The following is a 13,585-nucleotide window of genomic DNA, read 5'->3' on the forward strand; positions in this document are numbered from 1 at the left end:
TGATAACACCACTTAAAGGGTTATTCTCATCTCCAAGATCCTATCCCAATATGTAGTAGGTGTAATAATAATAATAATAATAGCAAATAACTCCAATTAGAAATGTAGTATAGTTCTCCTGATATAGCCATGTCTCTCACCTCATGTGCAAGGCATTACAGCTTAGGTATCCATGGTTACGACCACAAGGAACCAACTAAGTAACTCTCACAACCCAAGTGGACGTAACAAAGAATACCTAAACTTCACATAAAGGAAGAGACATGGCCATATCAGGAAAACTATACTACATTTCTAATTGAAGTTATTTGCTAATATAATTATTATTACACCCACTACATATTGGGATGGGATTCTAGAGATGGGAAAACCCCTGTTAAGGGGATTTTTTAAAATGATGCCCCAAGCCAGCTATGCTAATGGATGTACTAGATAAAAATCCAAAAACACTGAAAAAAATGACACAAAATAATCCAAACAATGTCTTACCTGTGGAGCCAGCTTTACAAACACAGTTAAAGCCACCGGGAAAGTTCTGGCATATGCCACCATTTTTGCAAGGACTGGAAAGGCACTCGTTAATGTCTCTCTCACAAGCGATTCCTGTAAAACCATCTGGGCAAGTGCAGGAAAATCCTCCAACTAGGTTGTGGCAGGTTCCACCATTATGACAGGGCAGTGGTGAACATTCATCGATATCAGTTTCACATAAATTTCCTTCGTATCCTGGCATACATTTGCATATGAATGTTTGAAGCGGTTCATTTGCTACTATTATTACAGGAATACTCTCCATAACTGTAATTCCTGGACTTACAGCAAGTCTTCTCATACAGCTTCCACCATTGTGGCAGGGATTGTGCGCACAAGAGTCATGATCTACTGATTCTATCCACACTCCACTCTGACGGAATAATACTTCTTTAATGCTCTCAAAGAAAGTCCCTACTCCACTTGGGTTAACATACTGATTACTGCTTCTTTTCACTGCGGTCATCACATACGTCTTGTTACTCTTTTCAAATACCCCACATACTTGTACGGCAGTTCCAAGTCCAGTCAGTTGTGAACTAGCTATACGCAAGAAATGCAGGTAATTGTTGGTTAAAAAGTCTTTAACTGTTGGGATATTTATCCTTAGAAGAATACTGTTATCAATTGTTGTATTACTAAATCCTGTAAAGAAAACTCTGACATTATTTGTGACTGCACTGTGTAAACCATCGTTACTATGGACCATAAGATCAAATGTCCCATCAGTAGACCGTGACTGAGAATGGAGGTCACAACTGTCTGCTGGAATACTGAAAAGGCTTGTAACGCCAGATGTTAAAGTGCAGTGGAAGCTATCTAAGATATCAGGATCTTGAGGTTTGACACTGCCCAGAGTGCCACCAGGAAAGACATTACCATAATACTGAACAAAAATCTCAACAGTCCTTGATTCAGATGGGTTATCATTTTGGTCAATAACTTTCACATGTACAGTCCCTGTGGAAGACATTTGAGGAAAACCTGAATCTCTTGTCACAACAGATAAGAAAAATTCACTGATTTGCTCCCTATCAATCTCTCTGGTTGTAGTAAGTGCCCCACCAGGGCTAAGGCTAAAATAGCTGGTAGCAGGTCCAGTGCTAAGGAGATAATAATTAAATGGGCCTTGATTTGGAGGAAGGTCCATGTCTGTGGATTGTAGGGTCATCACATGAGTTCCTGCTCTGTGATTTTCCTTGACTTCTCCGTCAGTGGTAGATAATGCGGGCCCATTGTCATTGATATCTTCGAGGGATACAATAAGAGTAGCACTTCCAGTTGAAGAAGGTGTCCCTGAGTCAATAGCCAGCACAGTAAGGTTGTAGATTGGTGTTGTTTCTCTGTCCAATTCAGTAGTAACAGTAACTTGGCCTGTTTGTGGATTTATTGAAAAGGCACCTTTATCATTTCCAGAACCAATAAAGTAAGAAAACCGGCTCCAACTTGGAACTGAATCAGAATCAAAGGCACTAACAAATGTGACGTGTGTCCCGGGTGGTACACCTTCACTGATTTGAACATTGTAAAATTTTAAGCTGAAAACAGGGGGATCATTAGCATCAAGTACTGTGATGTTAACAGTCACTTCATCTATATCAGCCCCACGAATACTACCTATATTTTTAGCCAAGACTTTTAGTGAGATTCTTTCCTCCCTTTCTCTGTCTAGCAGACCAGAAACATACAGCTTTCCTGTCTTTTTCTCAATCTGGAAGCCCTTTTTCCTACTACTGCCAAAAATTATATAGTGGACTTCTCCATCAACTCCTAAATCCCGGTCACTTGCAAAAACTTCTCCAACTAGAGTGCCTTTAGGAGCAGCTTCAGAAACTTCAAAATAATACATTTTAGATACAAATCGTGGTACATATTCATTTGCTCCCTGAAGCTGAACTGTAACAGGTGCAAAACTGCATCGGTCTTCATCTGGAACATTGAATGCTTTCACAGTGAGGTGGTAGGACTGCTTTGTTTCATAATCAAGAAAACCTTGGGTTGTGATAACACCTGTGTTTGGGTCAATGACAAAAAGGTCGCTGTCTGATGACTGTATGGAATAAGCTGTGACTGCATTTGGTGAAGAATCTGCATCAGTTGCATTCAAGCGTATAACTGTTGTGCCACTTGGTGCATTTTCCATGACACTGGGCATATAGTCGTCCAACTGGAAAACAGGAGGATTGTCATTGACGTCTTTAACATGTACTGTTACAACACAGTAACCTGTTTTAGCAACCCATCCTCCATCTACAGCACTGAAGGTTAAGTCATGTTTTTGGCACGTTTCATAGTCAAGGTTTTTGGATAAAGATAATGCACCTGTGGAAGTGTTTATAGCAAAGAGACCAGCTTCATTTCCTGCCGTTATGTTATATGTGATCACTCCATTCATAGAAGTATCCCTATCCCTTGCTGATACAGTCCTGATAACTGCTCCCACTGTAAAACTTTCTAAGACCGTTATGCTTATATGGCTTTGAGAAAATTCTGGTGTATGGTAGTTTTCCTCAGTTACCGTAATGTTAATCATTACCTGTGATAATAGTGGAGGATTACCTTTGTCTTTTGCTGTAACTTTAATCAAGAAATTTTTATATAAATCCATCATTAAAGAAGAGACCACACTAATCCATCCGGAGTCTTTGTTTATATGAAACTTTCCAGCAGAGTTCTCAGCTGACATCGAATATTCCACTTGAGAATTCAGTCCAAAGTCCTTTTCATCAACAGCTGTAACTTTAATTAGTTTTGTGCCAATTTTTGCATTTTTGGCTACAGGAGTAAAATATTTGCTTTGTAAAAATTTAGGGGGATTGTCGTTGCTGTCAACAATGTTTATTGATAGTGTGGTTTCGCTCATGAGAGGAGGGTTACCTCTGTCAGACGCACAGACGATAAAGCTGTGTCTATTAATGTTAATGTTTCCTGATGCACTAGGGTTCTGATACTTTAAATGCTGCTTGTTAAATATCTCTCCTGTTGTGGAATTGATTCTAAAAAATTCAGATTGAGATTTGATGAAGTAATACACTTGGCCGTTCAGTTCTTCATCAGGATCAGATGCTAAAACCTGGGTAATCTTAATTCCAGGCTCTGTTGTTTCTGGAAAGTTTAAATAGTAGGATGGCTTACTAAACCGTGGCGCATTATCATTCACATCAGTCACAAATATGGTAACGTCGGTGCTCACGGTCCAACCGGAATCGTGAGCAGAGACTCGGACAATGTACCGATCTGTATCTTCTCTGTTGATTGGTCTGCTTACTGTTATTACACCAGTATTGGGATTTATATGAAAAGGAAGATTTGTGTCTGCAATCGTGTACCTACTTATTGCATTAGCCCCAGAGTCCTCATCGGATGTAGTAACTTGAGTAACAACATAGCCCAGAGCGGCATTCTCTTGAACTGATGCACTGAATATCTGAGAAAATCTTGGTGCATTATCATTATCATCTAAAACATTGATAACTACCTGGACTATAGAGCTCTGGGGAGGAATCCCTTTATCAGATGCTTTGATGGATAAAATATGCTGAGAAACCTTTTCTCTGTCCAGTAGTTTTGTACTTCTTATTTCACCACTTACTCTGTTTATACTAAATAGGCTATCTTTATTCCCATCAACAACGGCATAATCGAGTTGACCGTTGGATCCACTGTCCTTGTCCTTTGCATAAACTGTGAGTACCCTACGAGGTGGCAGGTTCTCCATTATTTCAGCAATAAAAGGATTTTGCCTAAATTGGGGCATATTGTCATTAATATCTAAGATATTGACTTCTATCTTCAGATAAGACGAGAATGGTGGAAATCCCATATCTCTAGCTTCAATCCATAGGACATACTTTGAAATGGTTTCAAAATCTAATGGGTTTTTAATGTAAAGCTGTCCATTGAATTCGTCAATGTGAAATGCATTACCAAAGTTACCGCTGGCAATGTAAAAAGATAAACTTCCACCTCTTGTAGATGAGCCAAAGACTGTTGTCACCAATGTTCCTACTTCTTGATTCTCTGAAAATGCAAATGTTGTCTGATCAGCGCTAATCTGGGGGAAGTCAGCTTTGTTAGCAAACCTGACAGTCACCGTGGTTGAATCCGATTTATAATTAACACCGCCATCCTTCACTTGGACAGAAATTGTTATCTCTGAAGATCCTTCTAATGGCTCTGCAGTCCTTATAGCACCACGTAAGGGATCAATGTGAAACTTATCTGCATGCCGGCCTTTTAAATTAAAATGTAGCTCTGAATTTGGGCCAATATCTTCATCAGTCACAGTCACAGCAAACACAAATGAATCTAAAAGAAAAACAACAACAAAATGTTATAAACGACTAGAAACAAAACATAAGGTAAAAGCAACAAGATACAAACTTGCAGATAAAAAGGGGTCTCTGGGACTTAAAGAGAACATAATTACATTGCTGAGTAGAGTGATAAAAAACAAATATAAATATACCTTTCTGGCCAGAAATAGATTTTGAATTATAAAAAAAATCAACCATGAACATATATGTAAATGAGGTTGCAATTGCACTGACGGTTGGACCATTCCCAGCTTCATCTGCATTATTCCCCACCTACTACCAGTAGAGTAGAGTAGAAGAGAAATTAATCCAAGCTACGGCGGTGGCACTATGGCAGGAGCAAATTGTACAACAGATCTATGTGGCTGTGAATCCAGCTCTGAAAAATGCAAAATCACTCTCTAACTGCCGCACAGTCTGCCTGTTACTGTCTCTGCTTGTTTCCTTACTTCGCTCCTCACTCCTTATTTCTTCATGAAGTTTAATCTGACACCTCACTAAGTCAGTCTGTCTTCCCTTTGACCATTAAGGATTTCAATTTTTTTAGAAGTGGATGTTGTGTTCAGGCAGTAGGAGAAAAGTGGCTTATAAATGGAGAAATAAACACATTTATTTTAAAAGTTTCTTATATCTGCTTCAGCTTATTAATTTATGCAAAAAAATTGGTGAAAAGATAGTGACCATTGAAACATTTAAGTCTTTTCATACCCTACAGAACAAAGTACTAACCTTGGTGATCCCAAACCTCCCTCTTTATTGTACATAACCTAGTCTTATAATATGTCATCAGTAACTGAACAAAAGGTCCAACTCTTAAAAACTTTCCTGATGAGCTAAATGTAGACTGAGCACAGCGCAGAACATGTAACCATGACTATGTTTGGTAATGCAGCGAGCCCTATTTAACTGAGCCGCTCTAGCACATAGTACATATAGATAGTACATATAGATAGGGATATTTGGCTTTCAGGTGAAATTTATGTAACACATAAAAAGTTATATAGTACATGAAAAGAACAGGCTAACACCACCCAATAATATATAAGGTTCCTTGTGCCATGTACTAAAATGGGCATATGCAAGAACAAAGGATGGGGTACATCTGAGGTGACCCTGAGTAATAAATACATAGATATTTACAGACATGAAAAGTTCACACTACATTGGTATTTTAGCATGAAGGTAGGGCATTTAGGTGGCATTTAGGTGGAAACATGCAATAGTGATTTCGCTCCAAAAATGTAAATATCTAAATAACTTGGCATGTGACCTTGAGCATCAATTACAACTTGATAATTATGTGTTATGCTGTTCGCAAGTGGAGTATTGTCTGCTGAGGCATGGCATCCCTCTTTTCTAGAAGAGCAGCCCTCAGTTCATTGAGGTTCTGGAGTACAGAGTTACAAGCCTCTAAACAGTGATTCAGCTGATCCCATAGGTTTTCTATGGGATTCAGGTTTGGAGAAAGCGCAGGCAACTGCATTTGAGGTATCCCAGTCTCCAGCAGCCATACCCTAATGATGTGACCTCAATGAGTTGTGAGCATTTTTGTCAATGAAGATAAAATTAGGCCTGTGTTGTTTATATAGAGAAACAGTGACAGGAATAATGATGTTATTCAAGTAGTAGAGGCTTGTCACTGAACCATTGACAAAGTCTAGGGTAGTTCTTTTGACAAGACACACCTGCCCACACTGAAACACCACCAGGTGACAAACTCATCTAGTGACAACAGTAGCTCATGCATAGTGGTCTCCTTGATGTCTCCTATGTTGTAGATGGCCATCATTTTTGCTGAGTGTGAATCAACTTTCATCAGTGAACAACACTAAGGCCCACTGTTCCTTCATTCAGCAAGACGATGATGCCTGTGCCTGGTGGCGGGGTCAGGTAACCTTGCAGGTCAGATAGAATGCAGACCATGCTGATGTAAATGGTTTTGAATGGTCTGATGTGAAACTTGGGTGCCTCTCATCTCCTTTAAATGTGTCTTGAGTTGTGTGGCATTCATCATGTGGTTCCAAAGGACATTGTTCACAATAAAGTGGTCATCATTGTGGGATGTGGCCAAAGGACGTCTATTTCTATGCCTTTCTGTGACTCTTCCAGTCTCTCTGTATCTCTGTTGCAACCTGCTGATGACACTATGTGACACTTTAAGTTCAGTGGCCTCAGTTCTCAGTGGAGAACATCCTGCTTAAAGCCTTGCAATGGCGAAGTACTGTTAATCAATTGTTAGGTCTTGTCTTGCCCTCATGTCAAAATGTGAACAGCTTGATGATTAGGACTGTTTAAATACCAATTGTAATTACCTCCAAAAATTTATTGGGCGTATCATGAATCAAACACCTGTTGTAAATTTTGTCATTAAACTCCTTGTTAGAGAACATTAAGCTGTGCAAAAAGTAGTGAAACATTGAGCTGTTGGACATGTGCATTCAAGAATTTAGAGAAGGTCACATTAAGTTCACTTGAAAAGGTTAGAGTGCACTTTAGGGTCATCCTGAAATTTCACCCGAAAGTCAAATAGCGGTAACTTTTTGTGAGTAGTGCTGTGATGGTGTGATATTGTGGGTTATGTACCATTTTGTGTGCGTTAATGTTTAGGCATGGTTCACTGTCCATTATTTGTATAGCTTCTGTGTACATTGTATTGTCTGTAGGTAATTACCCTCTGTAGTGTTCCTGGTCCTAAGTCTGCGGGAAGGGGCCTGGGATCCACCTACTGTAAACTCTGCTTACCTGGGGGATTTGGCAGTCTGTTTGAGAACTTGAAGAGAGAAGGATTGACTGGCTTCTCAGAGAGACCTGGACTTTTATCGCTTACCGGACTATATTTGTGTTACTGGACTAATTTTACCCTCTCTTTTGTGGATTATGTTATGGACCATTTTGATTTGCTTGGAATAAATGCTCTTTGGATTGTACAGCCATCTCTCGCTCTGTTGATTGTGTGATATGGGAGAAGGACCCTGTCACATGCATATATTGGATATGTAAATGGCAAGCAATGCTATTACAAGTTCATCACCACTAGTGCAGTGCCTTACCTGATGCTGTAGGTGATGGTATATGAGTTACATATGGGTGATGTAAAAATCTTGGTGGATTATCATTTACATCCATAATATTCACTGTTACACTGGTTGAACTGGATAAGCTCGGGGAACCGCCATCCGTGGCTATGATGAGAAGTGTATAATTGTCCTTAACCTCTCTGTCTAACAAAGAGCTGCTGATGATCTGACCAGTGGAAGGATTGATTGTAAACTGGGAATTCCCACCAACCAGATTGTAGCTGTAAAAAAAAATTGAAACTCATTAAATATTCAAATATTAGGTTTGGTGTTTATAAAACTCATTAAATGTTGGTGTTCTATTATAAACTCTATCACTTGCTCCAGAGCTGTACCCCATAGATAAAAACAATAAAATAAGTATATCCGAAGAAACTCATTAAAATGGAGATATTTAGCTAATGAATACTAAGCCAAGCTGAAGACTTAATGTTCTATTAATGATGTGTCTGCTTCACATAAACCTCTGTGATCATTGTAAATTACTTTAATATTACAACTATCATTGCTAAAGCCTCGTTCTTAATGATCTGCATCCAAAATAAATAACCTCCTTTATGGAAAACTAAGAACTAAATATAGGTTCCAAACAAATTACATTACGATCAAAAGAGCTATCATTTCAATTCACTTTTGCTTGTGGGAAAAGCACGATGTAATATAAAGCAATAAAAAATAACACTTCAATAGCATCCCAAACAATAAAACTAATAATAATTATAATTAAGAAAAAAGAATATGTGTAAATATACATAGCTACTCTTTATATATTTGCATTAGTTATGATTTTCAACAGTTTTTTCCTATAATCAGCTCAGTTGGGACGTTTATGTTCCTACAGTTTTCGCCTTTGAAGACGCTACATGGTAAGTCCCGCCAGCACCGAAGGCCTAATTAATAAATACTAAGATTGCTTAGACTTCCTTGAATTCTCAGTAGGTAGCACTTGGCTTGTCAATATAACTTAACATCCTCATTACTTGCCTGGTAAAATATAGTAGCAGCAAATATGTTAAATTATGGTTTGTCACATGAAGCCTAGTGGTGTTGACAACAGGAGGTGGTTTTCAGTAGGGGGTTGAAAAGAACAACTTGTAACGAATAAAACTAGAGGAAATGTAACCATGTGACAGAGCTTACCGAACAACTCCATTCAGGCCGGCATCAGGATCAGAACAACTGACCAGAAGGACATCTGTTCCAGTGGGTGCATCCTCGGGGATACTAATAAAATGCTGACCTAAAGCAAACGTGGGTTTGTTGTCATTGACATCGTCTATGCTGATAATAATTGTACCTGTTCCAGTAAGCGCAGGAGATCCTGTAGGTAAAAAAGAAAAAAGGTGAAAAAAAAGTAATGTAAATCCAATGTAATATGGAGGAATTTATGAGTATACAAATTGGGATGGAAACTCTAAAGCATTTATTCATTTACAAGCAAGCTTTGGATTGATATTATTAATATTATTCTTATTTAATTTTAGGCCTCATGTCCTTCATATGCCACTTATCTGCTAATTGAAATTTAAAAAATAAAAAAACATTTAAAAAAAAGAAAAAAATATTTTCTTATGTCCTCTATAAGTCAGGCAGATGTTTGACTCTCTAATACATTTTTAAAGAAGACCTTCCATGAAGATATTTTTTTTTTACTAAATCTGTGTATATATGTATGTAGTATAGTGCCTCATTCTAACGCTCCATTGATGAGAAGACCTGTGGAAGTTGGGGTTTGCTGGGTTCAGCCAGACTTTGGATTTAGTTCAGTTCAGGTCCCGGACTTGACCTGAACTTAATCCCGGAGCCTAAACCCCATTGGAAGTTAATGATTGGGTGGTCCGGCTCTCCACCCACATACAGCCAGCCATAAAGAGAGTCAGTGGAGTAAGGGCGGGGGGGGGGGGGGGGGGTTCTTTTTAGACACAGCATCTGAAAACATTGTATTCACCCCCAGTGGGAGCCATTCAGAGAGTGCAAGCGGCTCAGCACAGAGTGTATCTGAGCATCCCAATGCTCGATTGCATGGTTAGCAGCATATGGACAGCGCCTGAACGCCAAACTCTAAACTTTTTTAAAGGTCCGTATTTGGTATGAACCTCGAACTTTACATTTCAGGCTCACCCATCTATATCCATAGATTTACATTGTAAAAGTCACTTTTAGGTCACGCAGAGCGTAGTGTGACTAAGAAACTCTGCACAGGAGTGACGTCACTGAGAAGAGGAGCAGAATGGCGCTCGATGCCGGAGAAGGAGCTACATAAGTACACATGCTACACTACACTAGATACACACATACACATGTTTAGTAAAAAAAAACTTAATAGCAGGGCTTGCGTAAGTAACAAAATATAACAATACATGTATATAATACATTTGTAGATATACAGTATATAGATATAAATAAGTATGCTAATGCAAACACTAGTGCAGGAAAATGTGTGGAACCAACGAATTAAAGAAAAATAAACCAAGTTCAGTCATGCGCAATGCCCCTCTATATGGTGTACGCTTCATGGCTTCAGAGCCACACTGAGCATGGTTGGAAGTGCAGAAGACTTCACAGCATGCGCAGTGTGCCCTCTGAAGCCGGGAGGCGTACACCTAGCTACATAGCGCACTGCGCATGGTTGGAAAAGCAGAAGACTTCACGGCATGCACAATGTGGCCTCTTAAGTCGGGAGGCTTACACTCAGCTTTTGAGGCACACTGAAGCAGCTGGAACAAGCCGTGCACATGCACGAGATTTCCAGTAGCTGGAGGTGATGCCACTCTCAGAAATCATATTATCATGCCCAAAGGGGCTCTGACAACATGGAAAAAAGGCCAACTAGTAGAAGAACTAATGCCCCTGCGACTAGTCACAGGCCTAATTTGAATGATAAAAACGGACATAACAAATGCTTTATTTAAAGTTTTATTTTAGAGAATGATGTTATACAGGGATTGTTAAGAAGGGTATTTGGACATGTAAATGTAAATCCTGTTGGCTTGGAGGGCATAAGGGACCTTGCAGATTCCCTTTAAACTGTTGTATAAAAAGGAAAAAGCGAGACTAAGGTAAAAACACAATGTGGAAAACATTGAATTATAGCATATATTTGTTTCCCTAGCTAATTATGTGCGATCAGTATACCCTTATTACTACAACATGATTTCTTTTTAAAATCCAGTGGTAAATATACCAATGAGCAATGATTTCTGCTGACCCTCGGACATCAGATGAATACTGTCTTCCCAAGACGACAGCTTAGAAGCCTTATTTATAATAGGAGGATAGAAAGTACCAGGCAAGAACTATTTCTTGCCCATAGTATATTACACAGCATACAGAAAATGTCCTCTTGTTTAGATCACGTTTTTGTGTTGCGTGTATATATTTTTAAATGTTATTAATGCAATGTTTTTTTAGTTTTCATATCATAATCTTTTTTAAAACCTAGAAATCTTACAATTTTCATACTGGACATTTCGGTTATTTTATACTAATACTTTCTGTTTTCTGTACAGAAATCTTTTCAGAAGTTTCACTATCTTCACAGCTAGGATTACATAGACAGCTAGAAGCTTGAGGCTCCTTTCACATTGCGTTTTTCTCTATGTCCAAAGGTCCCGTCGGAGGATCTGTCCGAACCGCCCCTCCCCCACTCTGCCAAGCGTGTTCCAGACGTATGCGCCCGTCAGGGCCATTCACTGTTATGGAGCGCACTGCGTTAGCGTGTGCTCTGTTTTGTGCCATTTTGTGCACATATACGTTTCTGCAGACGGTCACCCGAATGTAGGTGGTCTACACGCTTTGCAGAGTGGGGGAGGGGCGGTTCGGATGGATGCTCCGATGGGACCTGTGAGCGGAAGGTAAAACACAATGTGAAAGGGGCCTTACACATAACTGATTACACAGAATACACTATTCACGATAGGCGATTTCACAACTCCCCTCCTCCCCTCTGTTGACTTTTGAACATGCTCATTATTTTCTTCAATACCAAAGAAAGGATCTGAGTCAGTCAACTGTTCCTAATGTATGTGTTATTTCCTGAAAGAACAGGAAGTGTGAGTCTAGAGTAGCCCTAGTGGCCAGTGTGAAAACTGCAAGAACATATTTTTCTAAACAATTAAAGGGGATGTCAACCCCATCTGATTCCATGTTTCTTTCCCTCGGGTAAAATAATAAAGCCTATACTGACCTTCCGTACTGGCACTATTCCAGTGGTGCGGAGTTCACATTCCCAGGGCTCACATAATGTTGCTATGCGTCCAATCAGCACCAGCTTTTGTCTCAACGCCTTTTCACCAAACAAGCAATCAACAGGAAGTGAGGGGTGCGGCTGCTGCTCACTTCCTGTTGGTTGCTTGTTTGGTCTGAGGATGGAGAAGCCGGCGCTGATTGGACAGGAGTCTCAACATTATGTGAGCCCTGGGAATGTGAACTGTGGCACCGTTGGAACAGCGTTGGTACAGGCGGTGAGTATAGGCTTTACTGTTTTACCTGCGGGAAACATCGAATTGGAAAGGGTTGTCCTAGTAGTGGACAACCCCTTTAATGTGAAATTAAACAAAAAAAATAACATTACCAAAATTTTAACAAAATGAATTCAACATAAAAATCTGATTAAATAGTGCATAGTTTTTTGGGGGGAGTGACCCTTTCTTTTCAGTTCTATTTGTTTTTTTGGGGGGGAGTGACACTTTCCTTCTAATTCTATGTGTTTACATAATCCTACATGGATGGGTTTCACAAATGTAATACCATTTTATGATCCTTTTCTACTAGAAACTCATATTAATTAATAAGCCGAGACTGTAGAGCAAAGTACAGTATGTAAGAAGTAGTGATCCTTTCTGTAAAGGTCCCATAACCTTTATGGTGTAGTCATCTTTCTGCTTTTCTTGCTTAATACCAAGGCATTAAGATAACTGTGCTGCTCGCAAATTAGGGTGTCTTTCAGCCCGAGACCACATGGGAAGTAACAGCATGGACTCAGTAAAACATGAACTTTTCAGCATTGTAATACATACTCAGATTTATTGTCCAGTAGACAATTGGTATATTCTTATTAAATCACTAGTCATAAGGAATATCCAACAGAAGGAAAGTAAGAGTCCAATTAGCACATTCCCAGTAACATAAGTCCTATTAGTCTGACTCATTTCACACCATGCTCTACTGGAAATGACAAGAAGTGTTCTTGAAGTTCGAAAAAGTTGCTGAGTGTTTTGCTTTAAAAACTCCATATTAAACAAGAATCGGTAATTTACCATTTGTCAACAGTAATAAAGTTTAGGAGGAAAAAGAAACTTGCAATTACTTCCTGATTTCAACAATTACAGTACGAGGAGAGGAATGCTCGGCTGACACTTCGCTCAGGTAATAAAGTTGCATTTTTTTCCACTAGTAATTAACATTTCTATCACCATGTCTTAAAAATAAATCTCTCCTGGACACTTTCCCTTTGCAGTTTGTTTCACACAGTCACACGTTTCAGACAGCTTACTATGGAATGCTGTGAGCATTACTATTTATTAGTCGGTAATACTTGGGTATCACCGTCATCCTTTGGCTCTAAGCAGTTAAAGGAGTGGTCCAAGCTGGAAAACCAGCTACCATATGCCAAATTAGTCCTGTGTCGTCAGAAAGGCAACCGTAAAGAATAGCCCTTCT

General features: G+C 39.3%; 1 protein-coding gene across 1 annotated transcript in view; it reads right to left on the reverse strand.

The window, feature by feature from the left end:
• The window catches only part of FAT4 (FAT atypical cadherin 4), a 352,940-nt gene that overhangs the window by 61,699 nt on the left and 277,656 nt on the right, over positions 1-13,585 (reverse strand). Inside the window, exons 7-9 of the mRNA XM_075348774.1 lie at positions 9,065-9,245; positions 7,898-8,145; positions 490-4,839 (exon numbers count right to left, since the gene is read on the reverse strand). Of these exons, the coding sequence (XP_075204889.1) occupies positions 490-4,839; positions 7,898-8,145; positions 9,065-9,245 (4,779 nt within the window). The remainder of the gene's footprint in view (positions 1-489; positions 4,840-7,897; positions 8,146-9,064; positions 9,246-13,585) is intronic.

Source organism: Anomaloglossus baeobatrachus, chromosome 1 (genome assembly GCF_048569485.1).
Source record: "Anomaloglossus baeobatrachus isolate aAnoBae1 chromosome 1, aAnoBae1.hap1, whole genome shotgun sequence".
Taxonomy (NCBI): domain Eukaryota; kingdom Metazoa; phylum Chordata; class Amphibia; order Anura; family Aromobatidae; genus Anomaloglossus; species Anomaloglossus baeobatrachus.